This window comes from Stegodyphus dumicola, chromosome 7, assembly GCF_044657685.1.
Source record: "Stegodyphus dumicola isolate Sdum_Otavi_A_Nest chromosome 7, ASM4465768v1".
NCBI lineage: Eukaryota > Metazoa > Arthropoda > Arachnida > Araneae > Eresidae > Stegodyphus > Stegodyphus dumicola.
In genome coordinates, this window is record NC_140774.1 from 116,264,831 (window position 1) to 116,284,078 (window position 19,248).

A 19,248-nucleotide genomic window follows, 5' to 3' on the forward strand; every position below is an offset into this window, starting at 1 on the left:
ACCTTAGCTTTTTGACTTAGTTGGTAATTAGAGTCTCATCTAAGGCATTGCCATTCTTGTTTACATTCTAATAACTTCCTGCTTTAGCATTCGGAGATGCTTTCACTTATTGCATCAAGAGTACACAACAAGAACAAATATCACCAAATAATCATTATACCTTTTTCATTTGTAATAATGAATCAGAAAACAAATGCTTCTGAATAAAAATAACGATACATTATTTATTTAGATATTTACAGTATGTTTATGTTAAAGTAAACTGTACAGTTCGATAAATAAAAAAAGTCTATTTATTATTCATACTTTTTTACACACGCAATCTGGCTGTTAAATCATGAAATCAGATCTTTCCTGGAAATTTGAGTAATCGCTATTTTTTTCATCATCAAAATGATACAGAAATTTAAACTCAGGGTAAAGAATAAAACATCTTTAAAGGTCGTGATCACGCGACTAACTGATGCCATGTTCGTGGATGAAGGCTTTCCTGTGATTAAAGTCTCCCAGCTCATTAATAAATTCGGTGGTGTAGAAATGAAACTACCCGTATTTTTCTTCTCTCTGAAAAGAAGAGATGTGGTAAATATATTTACGAGAAGAAGACTATTCTCGACTTGAGAGTGGCTATTAGAAGATATGAAAACAATCGCAATACAATGATGTGTTTTTCGCTGCCAATATTATGAACATGGACAATTGTTCTGCAACAATTTACCACAATGTTTTAAGTGTAGTCAAATTCATTTAACATACATCTGCAAAATTCCAAAAGATGAAAAACCGACTTGCGTGCACTGCAAATTGAACCATGTTGCCTCATCTAAGTTACGCGAATTTCGCCCAAAAATTTATAGTAGCACTGATGTGAAAAACAGAAACGAACCTACCTGCCAAAGATACTTCGAATAGCAACTTCCCTCTTATAGCTGGTAGACCTGCCGCCATCTCGAACATCTCTATCTTCGAAATCTTTTTCTGATGTTTTGAAACAGCCAGTTCCTGATTTCAAGATTTGCAAATTAGCAGTTTCATAGCAATAGCTGCTAATTTGCAAATTCCTTGAATTTGCGGAGAAGTGTAAAAAGACCCAGTCTCCTCAAGAAACATTTTACTTACTTGCCTTTGGAATGGTGGAATAGATGATAAAAAATGAATTTTAATCTGGTGTTTCTTGGTAAGATGATTTCTGTAAAATAATTTTCCTAGCTCCTTTTTGGGAAGCAATAGATGGTGCCACCTTATTACAGATACTTCTATTTTTCTGCTGATGACGGACTTCTTCACGCTTGCGATGTTCTGGGCTTCCTTCTCCTACTAATGACTTTCTCGTCTGGGGTTATTACATCCAAATAGCCTTACGTGATGCGCCCATGCGGCATTATTTGCAATCGAGCGACACACACTGCACACTTGTGAGGTATTCGCTGCTATATTTCATCGATCAATCCGTCAGTCAGTCTAAACTCGTTTTAAGAAAGATGAGATGACTAACTTCGATTATGATTAATATTAATGATCGGCAATGGAATATATTAACAATCCAATAAAGACCACAAGTAAAAAAAAAAGAAATTCTAAAACTTTTTAATGAATTTAGAAACAGAGTTGCTTTAAAATCAACTTCAAGGAGAGAAAGTGTATTGAAAAGTCATACAGCTATTCCAAGAACCAAAATACGATCAAAATATCACAAAATAACTATAATTATGTTTAAGCAATTACACTATCAGCATTGATACAATTTTCCGAATGCTTTGCTTACTGTTAGAAGTATGAACACAGTTTCTGGAAATTTGTATACGGAATATTATTCAAAACAATCAAAGCATTTTCTTTCATTTCATATACATCGCAGAATTGCCTTTTTTATTCACTAAACTGCTTTTTGAGAGCTTCCTTTATTCATGGAAACTAAGAAAATGCACTACGCAAGAAGATTCGATGACAGCATGAATTCATAAACACCACAGTGTTCGTCCCACGAATAGTCAGACAGAAAGTGTTTCTTCAGAATCTGCTAGTCTCTTTTTGCCCTATTGCCATTTTTTCAATCTTCAAAACCATTCATACACTTGCGACTGACTGAAACATCATCTTTAAAAGCTACCGAAGTATAATAACGATCTTAACAGCAGTTTTCGCCATTAACAAAAGCATTTCATGGACAGTCTTTGTTCTTTATGGTCATGCATCAGAAAAAAAAATGACTAGACGCTACGAGCGGACATATACAAAGCGATACCAAGGACGAACCAACTCATTTTAAATACACTGATGCCACTTATCAAGAAGTCATGCGAAATCATAAATTAACAAAACCTACCAGTACAGTATGTAATTATGAAATGCTCATTTAAAGTGGTGTCATGACTTAAGCTTTGTGCTACTCCTACGCACGTATTGTATGTATTGATGTTAAACCACTGAATAATTTCATTTCCTTTTTTTCAATACAGTTTAGTGATCGATGAAATTTATTTAATGCTATAACGGATTTCCATTTTTTTTTGGACTGAATCGCTACTCATTTATATGCTGCTGTTGATTCTTTTACATCCTTTCAGAGACCTATACTAGTGTGCAAAAATTAAGCAACAAATTCATTTTTTAACATTTCAGCCATGGAATTGTTGAAAAGGGCCAAAAATTAAGCAACAAATTAATTTTTCAACATTACAGCCACAGAATTGTGGAAAAGGGCCTTTTGCGATCAATATAATGAAAAGCCAACTCAGTAGAAAGATAACGAACATTCAAATTAGCACCAGCATGTCAGGGCACGCAAAACGTGAGAAGTCAGCGTGCGCAGTAAAAGACAACTTTAAATCAAGAAAGTCACATTTTAAGGCAATATTCTTCAATTGAAAGGGAGATTGTACGTACAACATGTCTGCAAGAAATCATCAGGACACTTTATATGAGGCAGAATTGGCCAGCTTGAGGAGGGAAGTGGTTTGACATCTGTCGCCAAAACGTTTGGAATTGCTAAAAGATTTGTTTTAAAAGTTTGGAAAGTCTTCCGAACGACAGGTACAATTATAAGAAAGGTTGGTAGTTGTCGGCCAAGGAAAATAACGGCGACTGATGACACATATGTTGGCCCTGTAGGGAAAAAGAAATCGAAACCAGACAGTTGTTAACATTTCTCAGCAGTTGCGCGTGGGGACCGGACGATAAGTGTCCCGGTTTACTGTGGTCAGACGACTTCATAATTACTGTGGCCACGTCCTATTCTCGAATGCTGCATACGAATGACAGAAACACATCTTTCATTTATGTGCAATATGTATTTCTTCTGCTGCATTATATGTATGTTTATATATTAATATATTAGCACAATGAACACGTATGGTTATCTAGATAAAGGCGGACGTGGCGCTATACCGATTAACCGGTGTCCGCCGATAACATCGCGGCAAAAACATCGCGGAGAAAATAACGCAAGGCGAAAACGTCGTGCTACAAAACATCGTGGGAGAAAACATCGGAAAGAGAAAACATCGTGGTACAAAACATCGTCGTCGAAAATAAAGCGGTTCAAAAACTTCGCAGTTTAAAAACATCGTCGTCGAAAATATCGTGGTAAAAAATAAAGTATCTACAAATCATCGCATGACGATAACATCGCAGACATGCATTTTTCAGGCTTTAATAACTGTAAATGGATATTCCCATAATGATTTGTGAGCGCAAGATGTAAAGAAGGATAATTTTTACTTTCATATTTTTTATTAAATATTAAATTTTTGCTGAGAAAATAAGAAGGAAACTTAAGCATAGAAAATTAATGCAACTTATAGCACTTAATAGAATTTTAAACCGACATAGTTAACTAACAAAGACCATTAATAAATCATATTTTATAAAGTTTTTACAGGTAATTTTTCATAAAAAGTATAATCTATTAAGTTGCATTTAATTTTCTATGCTTGAGTTTCCTTCTTATTTTTTCAGCAAAAATTTATTAGTTAATAAAAAAATGTAAAAGTAAAAATTATCCTTCCTTACATCACTTGCGCTCACAAATCATTATGGGAATATCCATTTACAGTTATTAAAGCCTGAAAAAAGCATGTCTGCGATGTTATCGTCATGCGATGATTTGTAGATACTTTATTTTTTACCACGATATTTTCGACGGCGATGTTTTTAAACTGCGAAGGTTTTGAACCGCTTTATTTTCGACGACGATGTTTTGTACCACGATGTTTTAGAACTGCGATGTTTTCTCTTTGCGATGTTTTCTCCCACGATGTTTTGTAGCACGACGTTTTCGCCTTGCATTGTTTTCTCCGCGACGTTTTCGTCCGCGATGTTTTCGGCTGTAACCCGATTAACCGTATTGGTAGAGGAGTGGTGCCCACGTCCTCCGTCGCATCTCGCATGCTGCATTATATTTTAGTATTAAACAGTGAAATAATAATATCAATGGTACTTTTATTAAAACAGATTAATTATTTCTCCTTTATTTCTTAATATAAAAGTTCGTTCGGTATTAATCCTTTTGGTATAAGTCGAAAGATCTGGAACTGTTGAATGACGTATACCGATGTAAACTGTTACAGTAAACGGATGGAGGAAGCATATAAAATTTCATATTTGGTAATTTTTACATAATTGAATTTTTTTAAATTTAAAAATGCCTTAATATAAATATTTGCATAATTGAAACTTTTTTTAACTGGAAATGTATGTCTACGATCAACAGTTACAAAACTAAAGTATATATCAACAGTTACAAAACTAAAGTATCCAGGTAAGGAAATTTGTGAACACGATGTACATACAGCAAAAATAAGAGAAAGAATGTTTTTAAAATCTTTGATTACCCATAGACGGGCAGCTATACAACAAGAATAATTTTTATGATGCTAAGTCCAACAGCACTAGCCAGAATCTCTTAACATTTTATTCCCTCCTAAAAGTTAAGTTGTCAATTCTTTAGAAGCTGAGATATGCAGTCTGCAAAATAATGGCCTTTCTTTAAGGTCACATAAATCCTGGGGAAAAAATGTCAGTATTATAGTGGAGCCAAAAATTGATTCATGAAAATCCTTCATGTACCTTTTTGACGTTGCCAAGAATAAGGATCAGAATGTTGGGAAATTATTAGCTTAATCGAAAACGTGCGAGAAATTATAATAACTCACCCAGAGAAATTCTTTTTTCCCTCAATTCCTATGTGTAATTATGATATAATTCTTTTAATAGTTTTTCTTTCCTGAACTGCTGCACTTATTTTAATTTTGGTAATGGACTTGAGATAATAACATTATTAATGCAAAATGTTTTGGAATTTTGACATTGAAAAGGTTTTTCTTAGCTTAATGAAATGCATTAAACTGGATGGAATTATTTTTGGCTCTTGTTGATACACGTAAAAGAAATTCATTTATGTTTAGGTATAGTGCAGAATTAATTATATGTTACTTCGCTTAGTTAAATCAAAGGTTCCGTTTATTTATTTTAACATACCCAGTTTTCTTGTTAGTCATGATCTGTAGTTTACTTCAGATGTATGTTTCAGAAACTGAGGCATTGAAACAATATTTGTTATTTATATTAACAAGATGACATTTCAAGAAAATGACATGAATTATCCTAAATCTACGTGAATTAGCCTATATCTTAAACGTCGTTAAAATTCTGTTTTTGTAATCCATGTCTGTATTCTAAGCTTCGGTGTATTTTTCTTTCAGTCTTAATCGTTTTTTAGTTTTACACAAAAAAATATCAGCATTTGAAATATAAGACTAAGCATTTGAAATTAATTTGAAATATAAGGTTGATTGCATTTAAAGCAATCAACCAGAAAAATATTTAAGATTTTCAAAGCTACTATTTTTTGTAAGAACAGCTTATTTTGGGGTATGGTGAATTGGATCAAATCTGCTGTAAGATAAGAACAGTAGTTTAAAGCAGCAGTGATAACAGCATTGAAAAATGTTAAACTCAGACTTGAATTGAAAAGTGCATATGTTTATAGTAATAAATAATATTCTGAGTCATTCTGTTAAGTTATAAATAGCTCTGCCCCATTAATTAATAGTTTTAATTTTGAAATATAAATACTTTAGAAACTTCAAAATCAACCTTTTCTGTTTTTTGCATCACGTTACGTTATGTTACAAGAAGCTATGAAACACGTGCATTATTAACACACAGGGTCTAACGAAACCTTCAAATCTCAGAGCACACGAACAATAGTGATTAAAAAGCATAACATATACCCTTTTTAATGATATTATTACAGTTAATAAAAGATGTTTATACTTTTATATAGCTACAAAAGATTTTAAATTATACAAAAGGTAAATTATAGAAGTTTTTTTAGCTTGACTTTTTTTAAAGATAAGACCACTCTGAGAGCAGGGAATCATTATTTTTGTTATTTTGAAAACTGTAAGAGTAGGCTGTTCTTATATCAGGTCTAACAAATCATAATTTACTTTATCCCTTGGCTACTGGGGGCCGGAGTTAAGAGATGAATGGCAAATAAGCAGTATAAATCCTTATTATACTTTACCCTATTCCTTTACAGCAAATTAATTTAGTACGCTGTTGATTTGTTTTATCTGATATTTCTATCATAAAAATAAATTTTATTAGAAGGGGTTTTTTAAAGTAAATATAATTCGAAGTGGATTCCACAATATAAAATAAGTCCTTAACGTTCTGTAAACCATGATAATAAAGATAAGTTATTTGTTATGCAATTGTTTAATGAACCCTTAGCTAGTTTTTAATCATCTGCCTTTATTACATTGCGACGGTGACTGGTGACTGTGCGCATTTTGTACCTTTGTAATGTTGTCAATAGGTTTAGCTTATTTTTCTCACCATGTGCTCTTATTACGATGGTGTCGGCTTTTTTTTAAATTCCCACCTTCCCAGCATACTTCTTCAAAACAAATTGACGATTGATTACCTTAGCTTCTTTTACTCACATTATATGTCTTTATTAAATTATTTAAAAGCTTATTTTTTATCATTATATAATCTTATTGTACTGTCAATGCAATGAAATGAATTCCTAACATTAGTTCAACTGTAAAATTATTTTCAATCAAGTATTGATGCTATTTCTTGCAAGCAAAAATTACTATAATTAGAAATATCTGTCTTGAACTATATGTTAACTATTAGAGTGATCTCTAAGTGACCGACCTTATAAAAGACACATTTTCATCTTTTAAATTTTGATAACTTCTGTCCTATGGTCTAACTATTTGCTAATTAGAATACATATTTAATAATTTATCCTACTAAGTAAGTCCTTACCAAATCATTTCAAAAGACACTAGCACACCAATAGATAATAACTAAACATTAGAATTTGAGCTATATTTTATCTACAAGACAAACCACGATAACAGAAATAGAACTTCTGTTGACTATACAATAACAAAATACAATAAGTCATTCGATTCTTGGAAATATAAAACACTGAATATACTGGAAGTAGGAGATAAATAATACGACCGAATTTTTTCATCAGTACACATTTTAAATTGCAATCAAGAACTGCAAAGTAAGGAAATCACTTAATCGAGAGGCCTTCGTACCAATGCATTGTTACAAAAGTGCCGGTACCTTTGTGCAAAGCGGTCAGTGTTCGCCAAGAAAAAAAGTAAGTCGAAAAATTAATCCAATATAAAAATGCTCTCTCTGTTTTGAAATGTTTAACTTAAAAAGTAATTTCCATAAAGGTATATGTCTATCATAGAGGTGTCACTTCCTTTATGATAGGCAGCGTCATACAGCGTCCCGTTCACTCCTTAATACCACTCGATTATATTCAGGTTATGTTCCATTTCAGGCTTTGTCAGGTGAAACGTATTTGAAAATCGGCCCATTTCAGCCTCTCTAAACAGGGATACAAAAGGTATCCCTTTTAGGCTTTCATTGAAGGTCACCTCTTATTCTAAAGGCCACTGAGCTTTGATAACTGAAGTATGTACAAAATGATATCATAACGACGCTTCATCTCTTGAACTCATTTAGACAATGTTTATATACAACCTTAATGTCACTGCTGGACAATGCTTAATAAAGTATAAAAAATAAAGAGTTTTTTTATTAGGGTTAAAATATTTTGAGAATGTAAATGAAAGAGAAAAATGGGAATACTGGGCTAGTATTAAATCTACAAAACTCATGAATATGGTAATTGATACTGATACCACATATTAAACACATTATATATTATATAATGTGTTTTTATTTTATGATAAATATAGATTTTATAAAAATATAGTAATATATAATAAAATCTATATTTATCATAAAATAATATTCATTATTTAATAGTCAATAATATTCATTATTTTATTGACTATTTTTTAAACTGTGAGCTTCATCATAGAGATCTGTCTCGCATTATATTGCACTCAAAAATGTTTAACACGTACTCAATGCCGATTTTTCTAGCTATTTTGCATAGTCTTCAAAAATTAAGAGTGTATAATTTTTAAAATAAGAAAGATATATATGTGTTTAATCTGAAAGAAGCTATCTAATAGCTTAAACTATAACATGCTAAAATCTTCTCATCAGGTTCAGATAGAAAAATGATCTTTGGAACAATAAATTTCAGAAAAACTCTGTTAAACACCTATTGATTTCAAACTTTATTTTTAATTTAGCGTCATTTATCTCTTATACAATTTAATATTTTGGTTTTATCATCAACATATTTCAATATGTAACTTCTATTAACATACACTTTTGCTATATTTTTTTAGGTCTTTGAAATGCATCTGGCGGGATTTGAGCTGTGGGTTCTGAATCCAGCATTTGCAGTTCACAGAGGTGTGCAAAACAAAAGAGGCCGAGGTGCTTGGAGAGAACGACAAAATATTATCAACCGAAAGCAGTTCACGCGTTTTAAGCACGAAATGGCAGTTAAATACCGATCGCAAACGAAAAACCGATCCTGAGCAAGCCGACCAAGAAGCCGAACTGAATTCAAGATACCTAAAATTATTTATTTTCATAGAGAATTTTTCTTATCGTGACATTTCATTTCATAATTGGATATATTTATTCTTAATTATTTTTAACATGGAACTATGAGATATTTAAGGCATATAATTTATTTAAATATGTAACTATTCCTAGTCAGTGCTGGCGAACCTGTGAGAAGTATATCAATAGTGATATATGATAATCTATTACATAAGTCTTACAATTTGATATTGACGTACAAGAGCATCCGAAATCATCGGTTGTCTCTGTCATCTACTGTTCAAACTAGCTTTTACATTTCTGCAGCTAATAATTAAATTGAATTATTTTATTGTTATCAAATGTGATGCTGACCAAAATTCTGCAGATAGTTCCGCCATTTGCAATTCATGTAAGTCGAGTATTGGAATAATACGTATTCAGAACTCACCTGTCTTTAGGTATACTAAGCAGTTTGTTGTTACATGGAACAGCTTTTAAGTTGCAGCGGTGTATTGTGCTGTCTATTATATATTTTAATCGTTCTTTTTTAGATAAATTTTCTACGAATAAAAAACAATTTATGCATCAAAATTTGCTTAGAATTTGGTGAAATTCCGCAAGTTCTGTGGCAGTACAACAAGAGTGTTTTATATAGCTCGATCAAAGAACACAAGGTAAGCCAGAAAATGGTGACGAGATCTAGATCGTCACCGTTTTCTGTTCATCATGAGACCGTTTTTCAGACTCATGATGAAACCATACCTACTCATTACACTGGTTGTTCACTCCTTCCCTATTTTCCGATAATTTCTAACAACCACGCCCTAACTGAGAAAAAGATGTTTCAGTGTGTGGGATCGTTAAATGGCTTCTCTACCTGAATAATGTATTGGCCCAACAGGCTAAGAGCATCCATCAATTTTTGGAAGAAAACAACATGTACTTTCATTCCTTTGGATCTGGACTTTGCAGATTTCTTATCTTTTGCCATATCCAGAATTTTTTTGTTTTTTTTTTCAAATGTAAAAGTATTGTTCAACAGTCCGAAAATGACCTTCCAAAGAACATACCGCTAGTGTAAAAATCTTTGAGGATATATACGTAGGAGGGAATACGTTAGTTTGATAGCAGCCACCAAGATCTAAATTGAGTTATTTAGTTTCAAGGGCATTAATTCAGAAAATGCTGGATAGCAACTCGCATTAATGGTTATACCAAATACACTATATTTTTTTCATACCAGTTCAAATTACTATCAAAATTGCGAATATGCTTCCATTTAATCATTTAAGCCAAAATATCAGGTTTCATATTGTATCCTCTATCAAAAACCACTGATTTCTCTTTTACTTTTTTCTCTCTTTTGCATAGCTGTAGTTTTCCTGTTGTTCATTTAGTATGCTGTAAGAACATAGTTTAGATCTTTTCCATTAATTACTATTATCTCTGAGTTTGTTTTATTCGTACCTGATTTTTATAATTGTTTGAAACTTCAGTACATGATATGTAACACAATTTAATATCATTGCAAGAAATTTGTTTCCTCTTTGTATATGTTACTAACTTTGTCAATATATTACGTTATTTAATGTTCTTTGGTGAACTAGAAATCATTCTATTGATTTGAATATTACCAAACCAAAGCGTGAAATAAATCATTTGCATAATAAAACAATTTTTATCAGTATACAGAGTCTATATAAATAAAGCTGATTATGACTCAATATAAAATGCTTTGTTGTTCCGAACGTTATTAAAAGAATGTGTAAGGAAGTACTGCAGGTTTTTGAAAAAGGAGTACTAGCTATTGAGTTATATTAGGCATTTTCCAATTGTTTGACATGCCAATCTACAAGGTTCGTCGTCACTATACTAGGATGACTTTCTTTGGTTTTTGTACAAAATTTTCTAGCCTTTCTGTATAATAAATTAATGCATATGTTGAAAGAACTAATCGCTGAACATGTATGTAAAAGTAGATAATAGAGTATTTTATTTCATGTCTATTTGATTTTCTTATTGCTGTTATCATTTACTCCGAATATTTAATTTTAACTGAGCCCAGAGATGATTTAGCTAGCTGAAATTTCCAAAAGGAAATTTTTTATAATTATTGTTAAAATTAGAAAAAAATAATTACATATTTTACATTAAATGACCGTTAAAAGAAGTTGATTTATTGACTTTATTAGTTTAGTACAGCAACATTACTTCTCAAAATTGCTTTTAAAAACTGATACATTTCTTTCGTTAAGAGAATTTCAAAGAAGCGGTTGTGATATTCAAACAAACAAAAAGTTCTGAATTGAAATGCTTAACCTTACAATCTTATTTAGAAATTTTTAATCAACCGCTAAAATGTCTTTAAAATTTTCTAAAATCCTTTACATGTAAAGGATATATTAAGTGCCATCTTTAGTAAATTCATAAGCCGTCATTATTTCATTGCAAAGAAATTCAAGTTCAATAACAATAAATTTGTAATTTCTTGTAAGTAGAGCTTAACATAAATTTTGTCTTGTAAATTTAAAGTGTTTGTTGAATGATAAAGTGAAATCCAAATGACGTTTGTGCTATTCTTAAAAAAATGATGTTCAAAAATACATCAAAATATTTCTTAAAAACACTTCGTCAGCTATGCACAAATTTGAAATAAAAAACAGCCTTTGATTAGTTGATATCCATTTAATATTCCCTAGATAATTCTAATATCAATTAGATGAAGTAAATTAATCACTATTCTACGGAACTAAACTGAAATTAATAATCTAAGTACTTCCATAATACTTTAAGAAGCAAATGTCAGGACAAACTTTTGTTAAGTGACTTAAAAATATCATTGTCGTTAATAACATACAAAAAATTTACATTGTTTTTCGACACATATTAATCTTCTCCGGGTTGCCTTTCAATATTTAGAGATTACTGCACTATTTATTTTCAGATTACTTTCTGTTTTCTTTATTACCATATTGAAAGATATTTTATATTTCAAATTTTCGTATCTCACAATTATATTTATTAATTTAAATAAATATAATTGAAATTGTAATTTTTAAGTAAGCCATGCTTATTTACTTAAAAGCATGGCTTACTTGAAAACTATTATACTTTGTAAAGAATGTTGTAATTAATCAATAAAGTATACAAGTGATCAATAATTTTCATGAAAATTATTATTTACAAGTTATAAAATATTATTTACGATCTTATTAAGACATTTGAAAGAAAGTATAAAGAAAAGAAAAACTCGAAAAATATTCGAATAAATAAATGCTAACACATTAAAAGTTTTATAACGAAACTTTCAATGTTATTGAGGATAATTAATGAATTACATGAAATTTGAGAGAAAATCACTTAAACCATTTAACAACTGTCACATAAATTCCAAATTTTAAATAATGCACATCAAAAAGCAAATATCTGAGCTGTGCAATTTATAACTTGTGCTATTCCGAAAAAGCAACTGTTCATTATTTCATTCATGTTAACTTTCCTTATAAACTTTGGAAATAATATTATACAAGAAATACCTAATATTAAAATTAAATAAGCCTTACTAATTATCGTTTATTACTGAAATTTCGTAATCCAAGACAACTACGACAAATTTTTAAAAAAAGTAAGTTTTGAAAGACGTTGTATAACATTGCTCTAATAGAAATAGATTATTATGTTCTATATAACTAAAACCCTCATAAACCATATTCTTCTCTTTTTTTCCTTATTGAGAAGTTGTTTTACTGGTAGTCCGGTCGAGGTTCGAATCCCGCGAACGGGCTGGCTGCATGGGTGTTTTCGAGGTTTTCCTCATGTGTAACATGTATACGAGCCAGTTTCCCTTAAAACGTCCTGCACGAAGGCATCCCTCCCCTTAGGCCGATAGCCTTCGAGGTTTTGCCGTGATTAAATAACCTAACCTAACCTGAGAAATTATTTTACTTATTACGTGATCTACTGCAATAATAGTGATGTTACATATAGTAGCGAAAATGTTAGTCTTCTAATATAAACCTCTCGACATAAAATTGCCTAAAAACTCTTTCTTAACCAAAAGTTGTTTTTATACCTTAAGATGAGGGACTTGCGGGCGATAGCTCTCGAAATTAATGGAGGTTTATAAAATTGTCTGTAACTCATTAACTAGCATAGGCGTTGACATAAGAGCTGCAAAGCAAATTATAATTCCTATACTAGTTAGTTTTCTAGAAATAGCGATAATAATTAAAAAAAACAAAAAATATTCATTATTAAATTGCTATAACTACTTACTTAAATTGCTAACCTGCAGCCATCAGAAATAATAGACATTAAATAAACGACTTAACGTAATTTTAAGTCATGGGCTCAAAGCAAGCAATTCTCTAATTAATGTAATAAGTCTGGGAAAATGCAACACTCCCCGAATTCTGCATAGGCTCGGAATTATACACTTATGAAATCTTTTATATCCCAAGGATTCATAATAGAGAACTGCACTAATAAAAACTTGGCGGCAGTTGTTCAACTTAATTTTGTTAATTTTACTAGCTCTCTGCGTCTTCTTACTCTCACTGCCTGTCCAAATAGCCACGTTTAAAATTTGCATACTTGTGACTGTACCTAAATCTGAATTATTTCTTAAGGAGATTAATGTTCAGACAAAAAGAGAGGTTTATTTGAAACTCAAATTGTTGCTGAAAATATTATTATAAACCTCGCAATATTTTCATCTCTTTGACTCAAAGTGAGAACTGATCCATATGTAGAGAAGCGTGCTAAAATTTCTCTTCGTCCAGTTTGTAGACAAACATCTTAGTCATCCAGATATTCGTCCATTACATTCTTTTTGTAGATTCGATTTCTGAGGGATGAGAAGATCCTAATCGGTGCTAGGAAATATATGGCAATCATATTTTTTATAATTGAATTTTCGGTAATCAAGATATTTCTTAAAAACGTGTTAAGTAAGTGCAATAGTAAAGACTTACCGGACAGACAAGGGAAGGGATTTCAATCTGTTACAGTAACGTAACTGAAATACATCAGTTAACAAGGCACATTATAATGAAAAAAGATGCGTTTCAGTAACTTGCAATGTAATTAATACTTGTAATTACTTGGAGTATAACCCATAGTATTTCCATTCGATTCATCAATGTTTCTTATTGGAAAGGCACAGCAATTTTTGTCGATCATATTTTGTGTTTATTTTAACAATATGCGGCGAGACATTTTTTAAATTTCTGCTATGAAAGCAAGGATAACGTAAGAACTTCCAGTTTATGTAAAAACATAAATAAATAAAACTCGCCTATGACGTCAATGGCGCAGTGATACGTTGCCCTTTTGTGTACACAGCGATTCTGGATTTGAGCCCCAAATTAAACAACCACACTTAAAACTGTAATGTAAACAGGCTACATTTGTAGGTTAGATAAAGTTCGACAAAACCTATATGAGCTGAGAGTTATAAGATAAAAGCTTCTAAGTGCTAGCTCAGCTGCTATCAAAGCATTAATTTAAATGTGTAAAATAACTGTGAGAAAATTCAGATAGTGAGATACTCCCCCCCTTTTTTTTACGGATATTTGTATATATATTGTAGCAAATAAAATATCTACAGTAACTATATTAAAATAGACTTTTTTTATAGGCAACGCAAAATCTGATTAAAAGGTGTTTAACAAAGTAATGTGTGTTTCTATGCTATAATGTAATCTATAGGTACCCAAATGTGAAAATCTGGATTCTTTTAAGTTTCATTATCTGAAAACAGATATATTCAATGTAAACTTATATGCGCAGAATCTGGTATAATTTATCTGATATTATATTTGTACATATCTGTTGTTAATAAATTATAAAGATTGCTGAAGTGCTGTTATTTAATGTATGCATTTTACAAACTTACGCGCAATTACCCTAATTAAATTCTAAGAACTGAAACTTAGCCTTTTTTTCCGCTGTTAAAATTTCACACATTTCTAATATTTTCTTCACCCCTTTTTTCCCCTGTTAGAGACTTTTAAAAAACATTAGATTAATGTAAATAGTTTTATGAACGTTTAAAAGTTTAGGGCCCACCAACGGCTGAGTGGTAAAGGTCGCTGCTGAATACTGGTAGTTCGTTCCGGGTTTCGAGTCTCGGAGAACGGCCACATAGACGTTTTCGAGGTTTTACCATCTGTAATATGTATGCAGTCCTATTTCCATAGTCTTTCACGACAGTCTCTCTTCTGTTAGGCATATAGCCCTCTTTTACGTTGCCATAATTAAATGAAACAAAACGAAACGAAATTTAAAAGTTTTCACAAACATGTATTTCATCCTTCTCTATGCTAAACCTCGTTTCAAAGGTAATTTTTTTTACATCAATGTAGTGCGTTGCAACCGTTTCCTTTTTGTTAAATGCTTCCCTAATATAACTTTGTAGAATATACTAAGTGATTACAATATGACAAGGGTTGATTTTTTGTACCATAACATTTAGCGTGAATGAAAGTCACCCTGCAACGCACTCCCCTCTAGAATCGATACATTTTTGCCAACGTACTGGAAACACTTTTATATCATTTTCTTAGAAGTTTTTCAGCTGGTTGTGAATCCATTTTCAAACAATGATAAATGGTGACGATTGCATAACAGCATGCATTCCAAATGGGATTTAAACCTGAGACTTGGGATTGAACTATTTAGCTCACTTTCATTGATGTCCACTATAGACTTCCAGAAGGTATCTCCTTCAACTTCCGTGGATCTTCTTTCCCATAGGAGAGAACTGGCGGTTTGCATACGCATTATTGTAATATGTAGATATGGAATAGCAACAGTCCCGTTCGTATTTGAATCCCCTGGTAAAGGGCAGTGCAAAAACGAAATAGTTGCAACATTCTGCATAGCATTTCATTGTAACATTCTACAAAAGCATTTCACTGGAAAAACATTTGAATTTTTTAGAACGTTCTCAGATTTATCTTTAGTACACCTCGTAATATTACTAAGGCACAAATCTACCATAAACAAAAAAATCGATTATGTTGATCCTGAAATAATGACAAATTTCGCAAAATTTTTTTGAAAGATTAGCTTAAGAATATTAAAAGAGCATATTAAGTTATTATCTCCTTAGCTACCTATGATTTTCATATCTGCGATGCTTGTAACCAGTTTCTAATGCAATAAATTCATAACTACTTGAGTAGCTCGGTACATATCAAACAAAAGTACATTTTGATTTCGAATAAATCAGTCATTACTAAAATGATCTGTATTTGAACTTGACAATTTACCCATGAATATTATAAGAGCGAACTGTCCTCAAATACCTGAAGTAAACGAATCCATGGAATGAAGATGCTTCGGGAGGGGGCAGGAAAAAAAAATGAGTAAGGAGTGGGAGCTACTTTTAGAATAACATTTTAGATTTAAAATTTACTTCTTCTTTTTGCCCCAATAACCCACTGAAAGCAACAAATAAAAGACAAAAATAAGCAACAATATCAATTTTTTGTGCCGAAAGTTAAAAGAAAAAATAATATTTCTATTAATCGAAGTACTGCATAGTGTCAAAAAAGAAAATAACTACATTTCATATATGAACTTTTATTTGCTCGTAGCTACTCGATATTAATTATTATTAACCCGTACAAAGGTTGTCGATAAATTATTATTTCTGAGAATATCCTAAACAATACTAGAAAGTTTTGTAATACATATTTAAAATAGAATGGATTAGATGTACCTTGGTCAAGTTACACTATGATTCCTATTATCAGCTCCTGCGGAAGGAAAATATTAAAGAAGAGCAACAATTGGAATAGAAGAACAATAAGCAACACTCAGAGCAACCATAAAAATTAGTTGAATTGCGGCCGTTTATTTTAACTGCAGGAGGTCAGTTCGCTAGCCAAGAAAAGAACTTTATTACAGATATCGTTGATTAGCAGAAAAAGTGGCGAACACGTGCTAACTGCATAATATTTCAATTTCCATGGACAAAGTGTTCTTTACCCCCTTTTCTTGCAGTTTAACAGGAAGAAAACTGATCAAATGAAATATTTGTACTCGCAGCGTGACATCGGTAAGGAAGTTCAAATGTGAGACTTGTCCTGAGTGTCATATTCATAGAACCGCCATTGCGTAAAACTGACATTGCATAGTATTAGCATTGCGTAGAACAGACTCAGCGCCGGACCGACACCGGCAAGCAAATGACAGAATAAAATATAAATTTTCATAACGATGTAATATTGAGTAAGAAAATTAATGCAAATTTGTCCCCTTCACAAAGTTGTCGCAGGCACTGGTTCCACACTATGGAAGGTAGACATCGGCATTAATAAGTAACAGAATATGAAAATTTGTCACTTTCACAAAGTTGTAACAGGCATTTATACTGTGGATGTATACTATGGAAGGTCGATATCGGTATTGCATTGACACGGCGTAAGAACAACAGCGGCATTTAATGGGAATTGCATTATTGACAAGGATAATAATTAGAACAGCACACAATCAAGAGGAAAGTAGATCAAATTATTATTGTTAGTGGGATGTGAAAATGATTGAGATCGGCATAATACAAACACCAATATAAAACGGACTCTAGCATAGTGTCGGAATCTGTTTTTAACTGCCTCGTCGATCCTGAGTCTTTGGAGTAACTATCGACTTTATGCAGAATTTACTCAACAATGATCCTATATTAATTTAGAAGAAAATCAGCGTTATATTTTCAAATTTTCACAGGAGTATTTTCGACGGTTTTACCGAACCATCATCCTCAGCTGCAAAAGCGCAAATGAACGAGATAAGATATAGTGATTAGATAAAATAAGATAAGAAAGACTGGACAGGAGTTAAGCCACTGGCACCATCTGTTGATGAAACGAGAACTAAAAGATAATTTCCTTAAAGGCTGAAGGCAAAGATGACTTGGAATTAGGATTGTTAACTAGAACAGAAATATCTTTAAGTGAAATGCCTCTAGAAAATCTAATTCACCGATGGAAAATGTTTTTTGAATAATTTTGGTTTCAGAAAAATTGAAAGTGTGATTTTCGGACCAACAATGATGGGCAACAGAAGACTTCTGTGTTTCCGTTTTTCTAACATATGCCTTATGTTCCTTAATGCGAAAATTTAAGGCTCTCTAGTTTGACCAGTGTAAATTAAACCACACTGGAATCCTGTAAGGATCCACAAGGAATCTTGTAAATACCCCAGGGATTCATATCCGGAATGGGGTTCTTGAGCATGAAACTCGGAATTTTATCAATAATAGAATAAACAAACCGAAAGTTAAGTTTTTTTAAAATGCGTGCAATTGTTTAGCTAAATGACGGAAAGAAGGGAATAACAACAGAATTCTTATAATCTCCTAAAACAAGAGTGTGCCGTTTGGTGTGTTGAGATGAGAATTTTTTAACAGCTCGATTAATAATGTTGGGCGAAAAGACCCTGTCAATAGCTACTGCTTTTAAATAATTTAGTTGTACATCAAGAGAGAGTTTGGAGGAGTAAACTTGAAGTGCACAGAAAACATAGGAATAAAATGAAGCTAACTTTTCTTTAGTCGGATGACATGATTTGAAGTGTGGTGGAAGGCAATCCAAAGAAGGTTTACGGTAAACTGTAGTACTGAAGTCGGATGTGTTACGTGTTACCAAAATGTCGAGGAATAGAAGAGAAATTTGTTGCTTGACTTCTAAATTAGCGCTTGTTTGGCGTGTTATTGTATCTTAATGATCCTATACTTTGCTCTAATGTATAAGACCTGTATTTCAGTACTGAAATGACATAGACGACTTCGAGAATATCGAGAATGCAAGTAAAGTACCGTATTTACTCGCGTAGTTTCCTTCCTGTAATGTTCTGAAATTTAAAAAAATCTTTTACGTAATTTTCCTCTTCCTCAATATTTTTGGAAAGTGGGCTGTCCTAAATTTTAAAACGTATTCGTCCGTATAGTGTTTGATTTTGTCTTACTAATTGATTTGGTCATAGAATTTGTGTATGTGAAGCAATAATAGTCAAGAGCTTCAAAAAACGGATGCTCTTGTTAGTTTTGAAAGGTCATTGTACGTAGGAAAATAGACTCAATTTTTTTAAGCTTCCATTACTTTTCTAGAGCTTTCGTATACTTTTCCATAACAAGCACAAAAATATCCATACGTTTTCACTGCAGTTCATTTATGTAATAGCTGTTCACGTGCCTATAAAATGTGGCAGAATTCTCCATTTTCACTGTCGGTTCCATTATTATCTGAGAGAATCTCTATAGCTTATATGCAGTAAGTTCAAACTTAAGAG

At 31.9% G+C, this 19,248-nt stretch overlaps 1 protein-coding gene across 1 annotated transcript in view; it reads left to right on the forward strand.

The window, feature by feature from the left end:
- Positions 1–10,956, forward strand: part of LOC118190184 (beta-1,4-glucuronyltransferase 1-like) — a 61,041-nt gene extending 50,085 nt beyond the window's left edge. Inside the window, exon 3 of the mRNA XM_035360860.2 lies at positions 8,748–10,956. Within this exon, the coding sequence (XP_035216751.1) occupies positions 8,748–8,942 (195 nt within the window). The 3' untranslated portion in view covers positions 8,943–10,956. The remainder of the gene's footprint in view (positions 1–8,747) is intronic.
- The last annotated feature ends 8,292 nt before the right edge of the window (positions 10,957–19,248 follow it).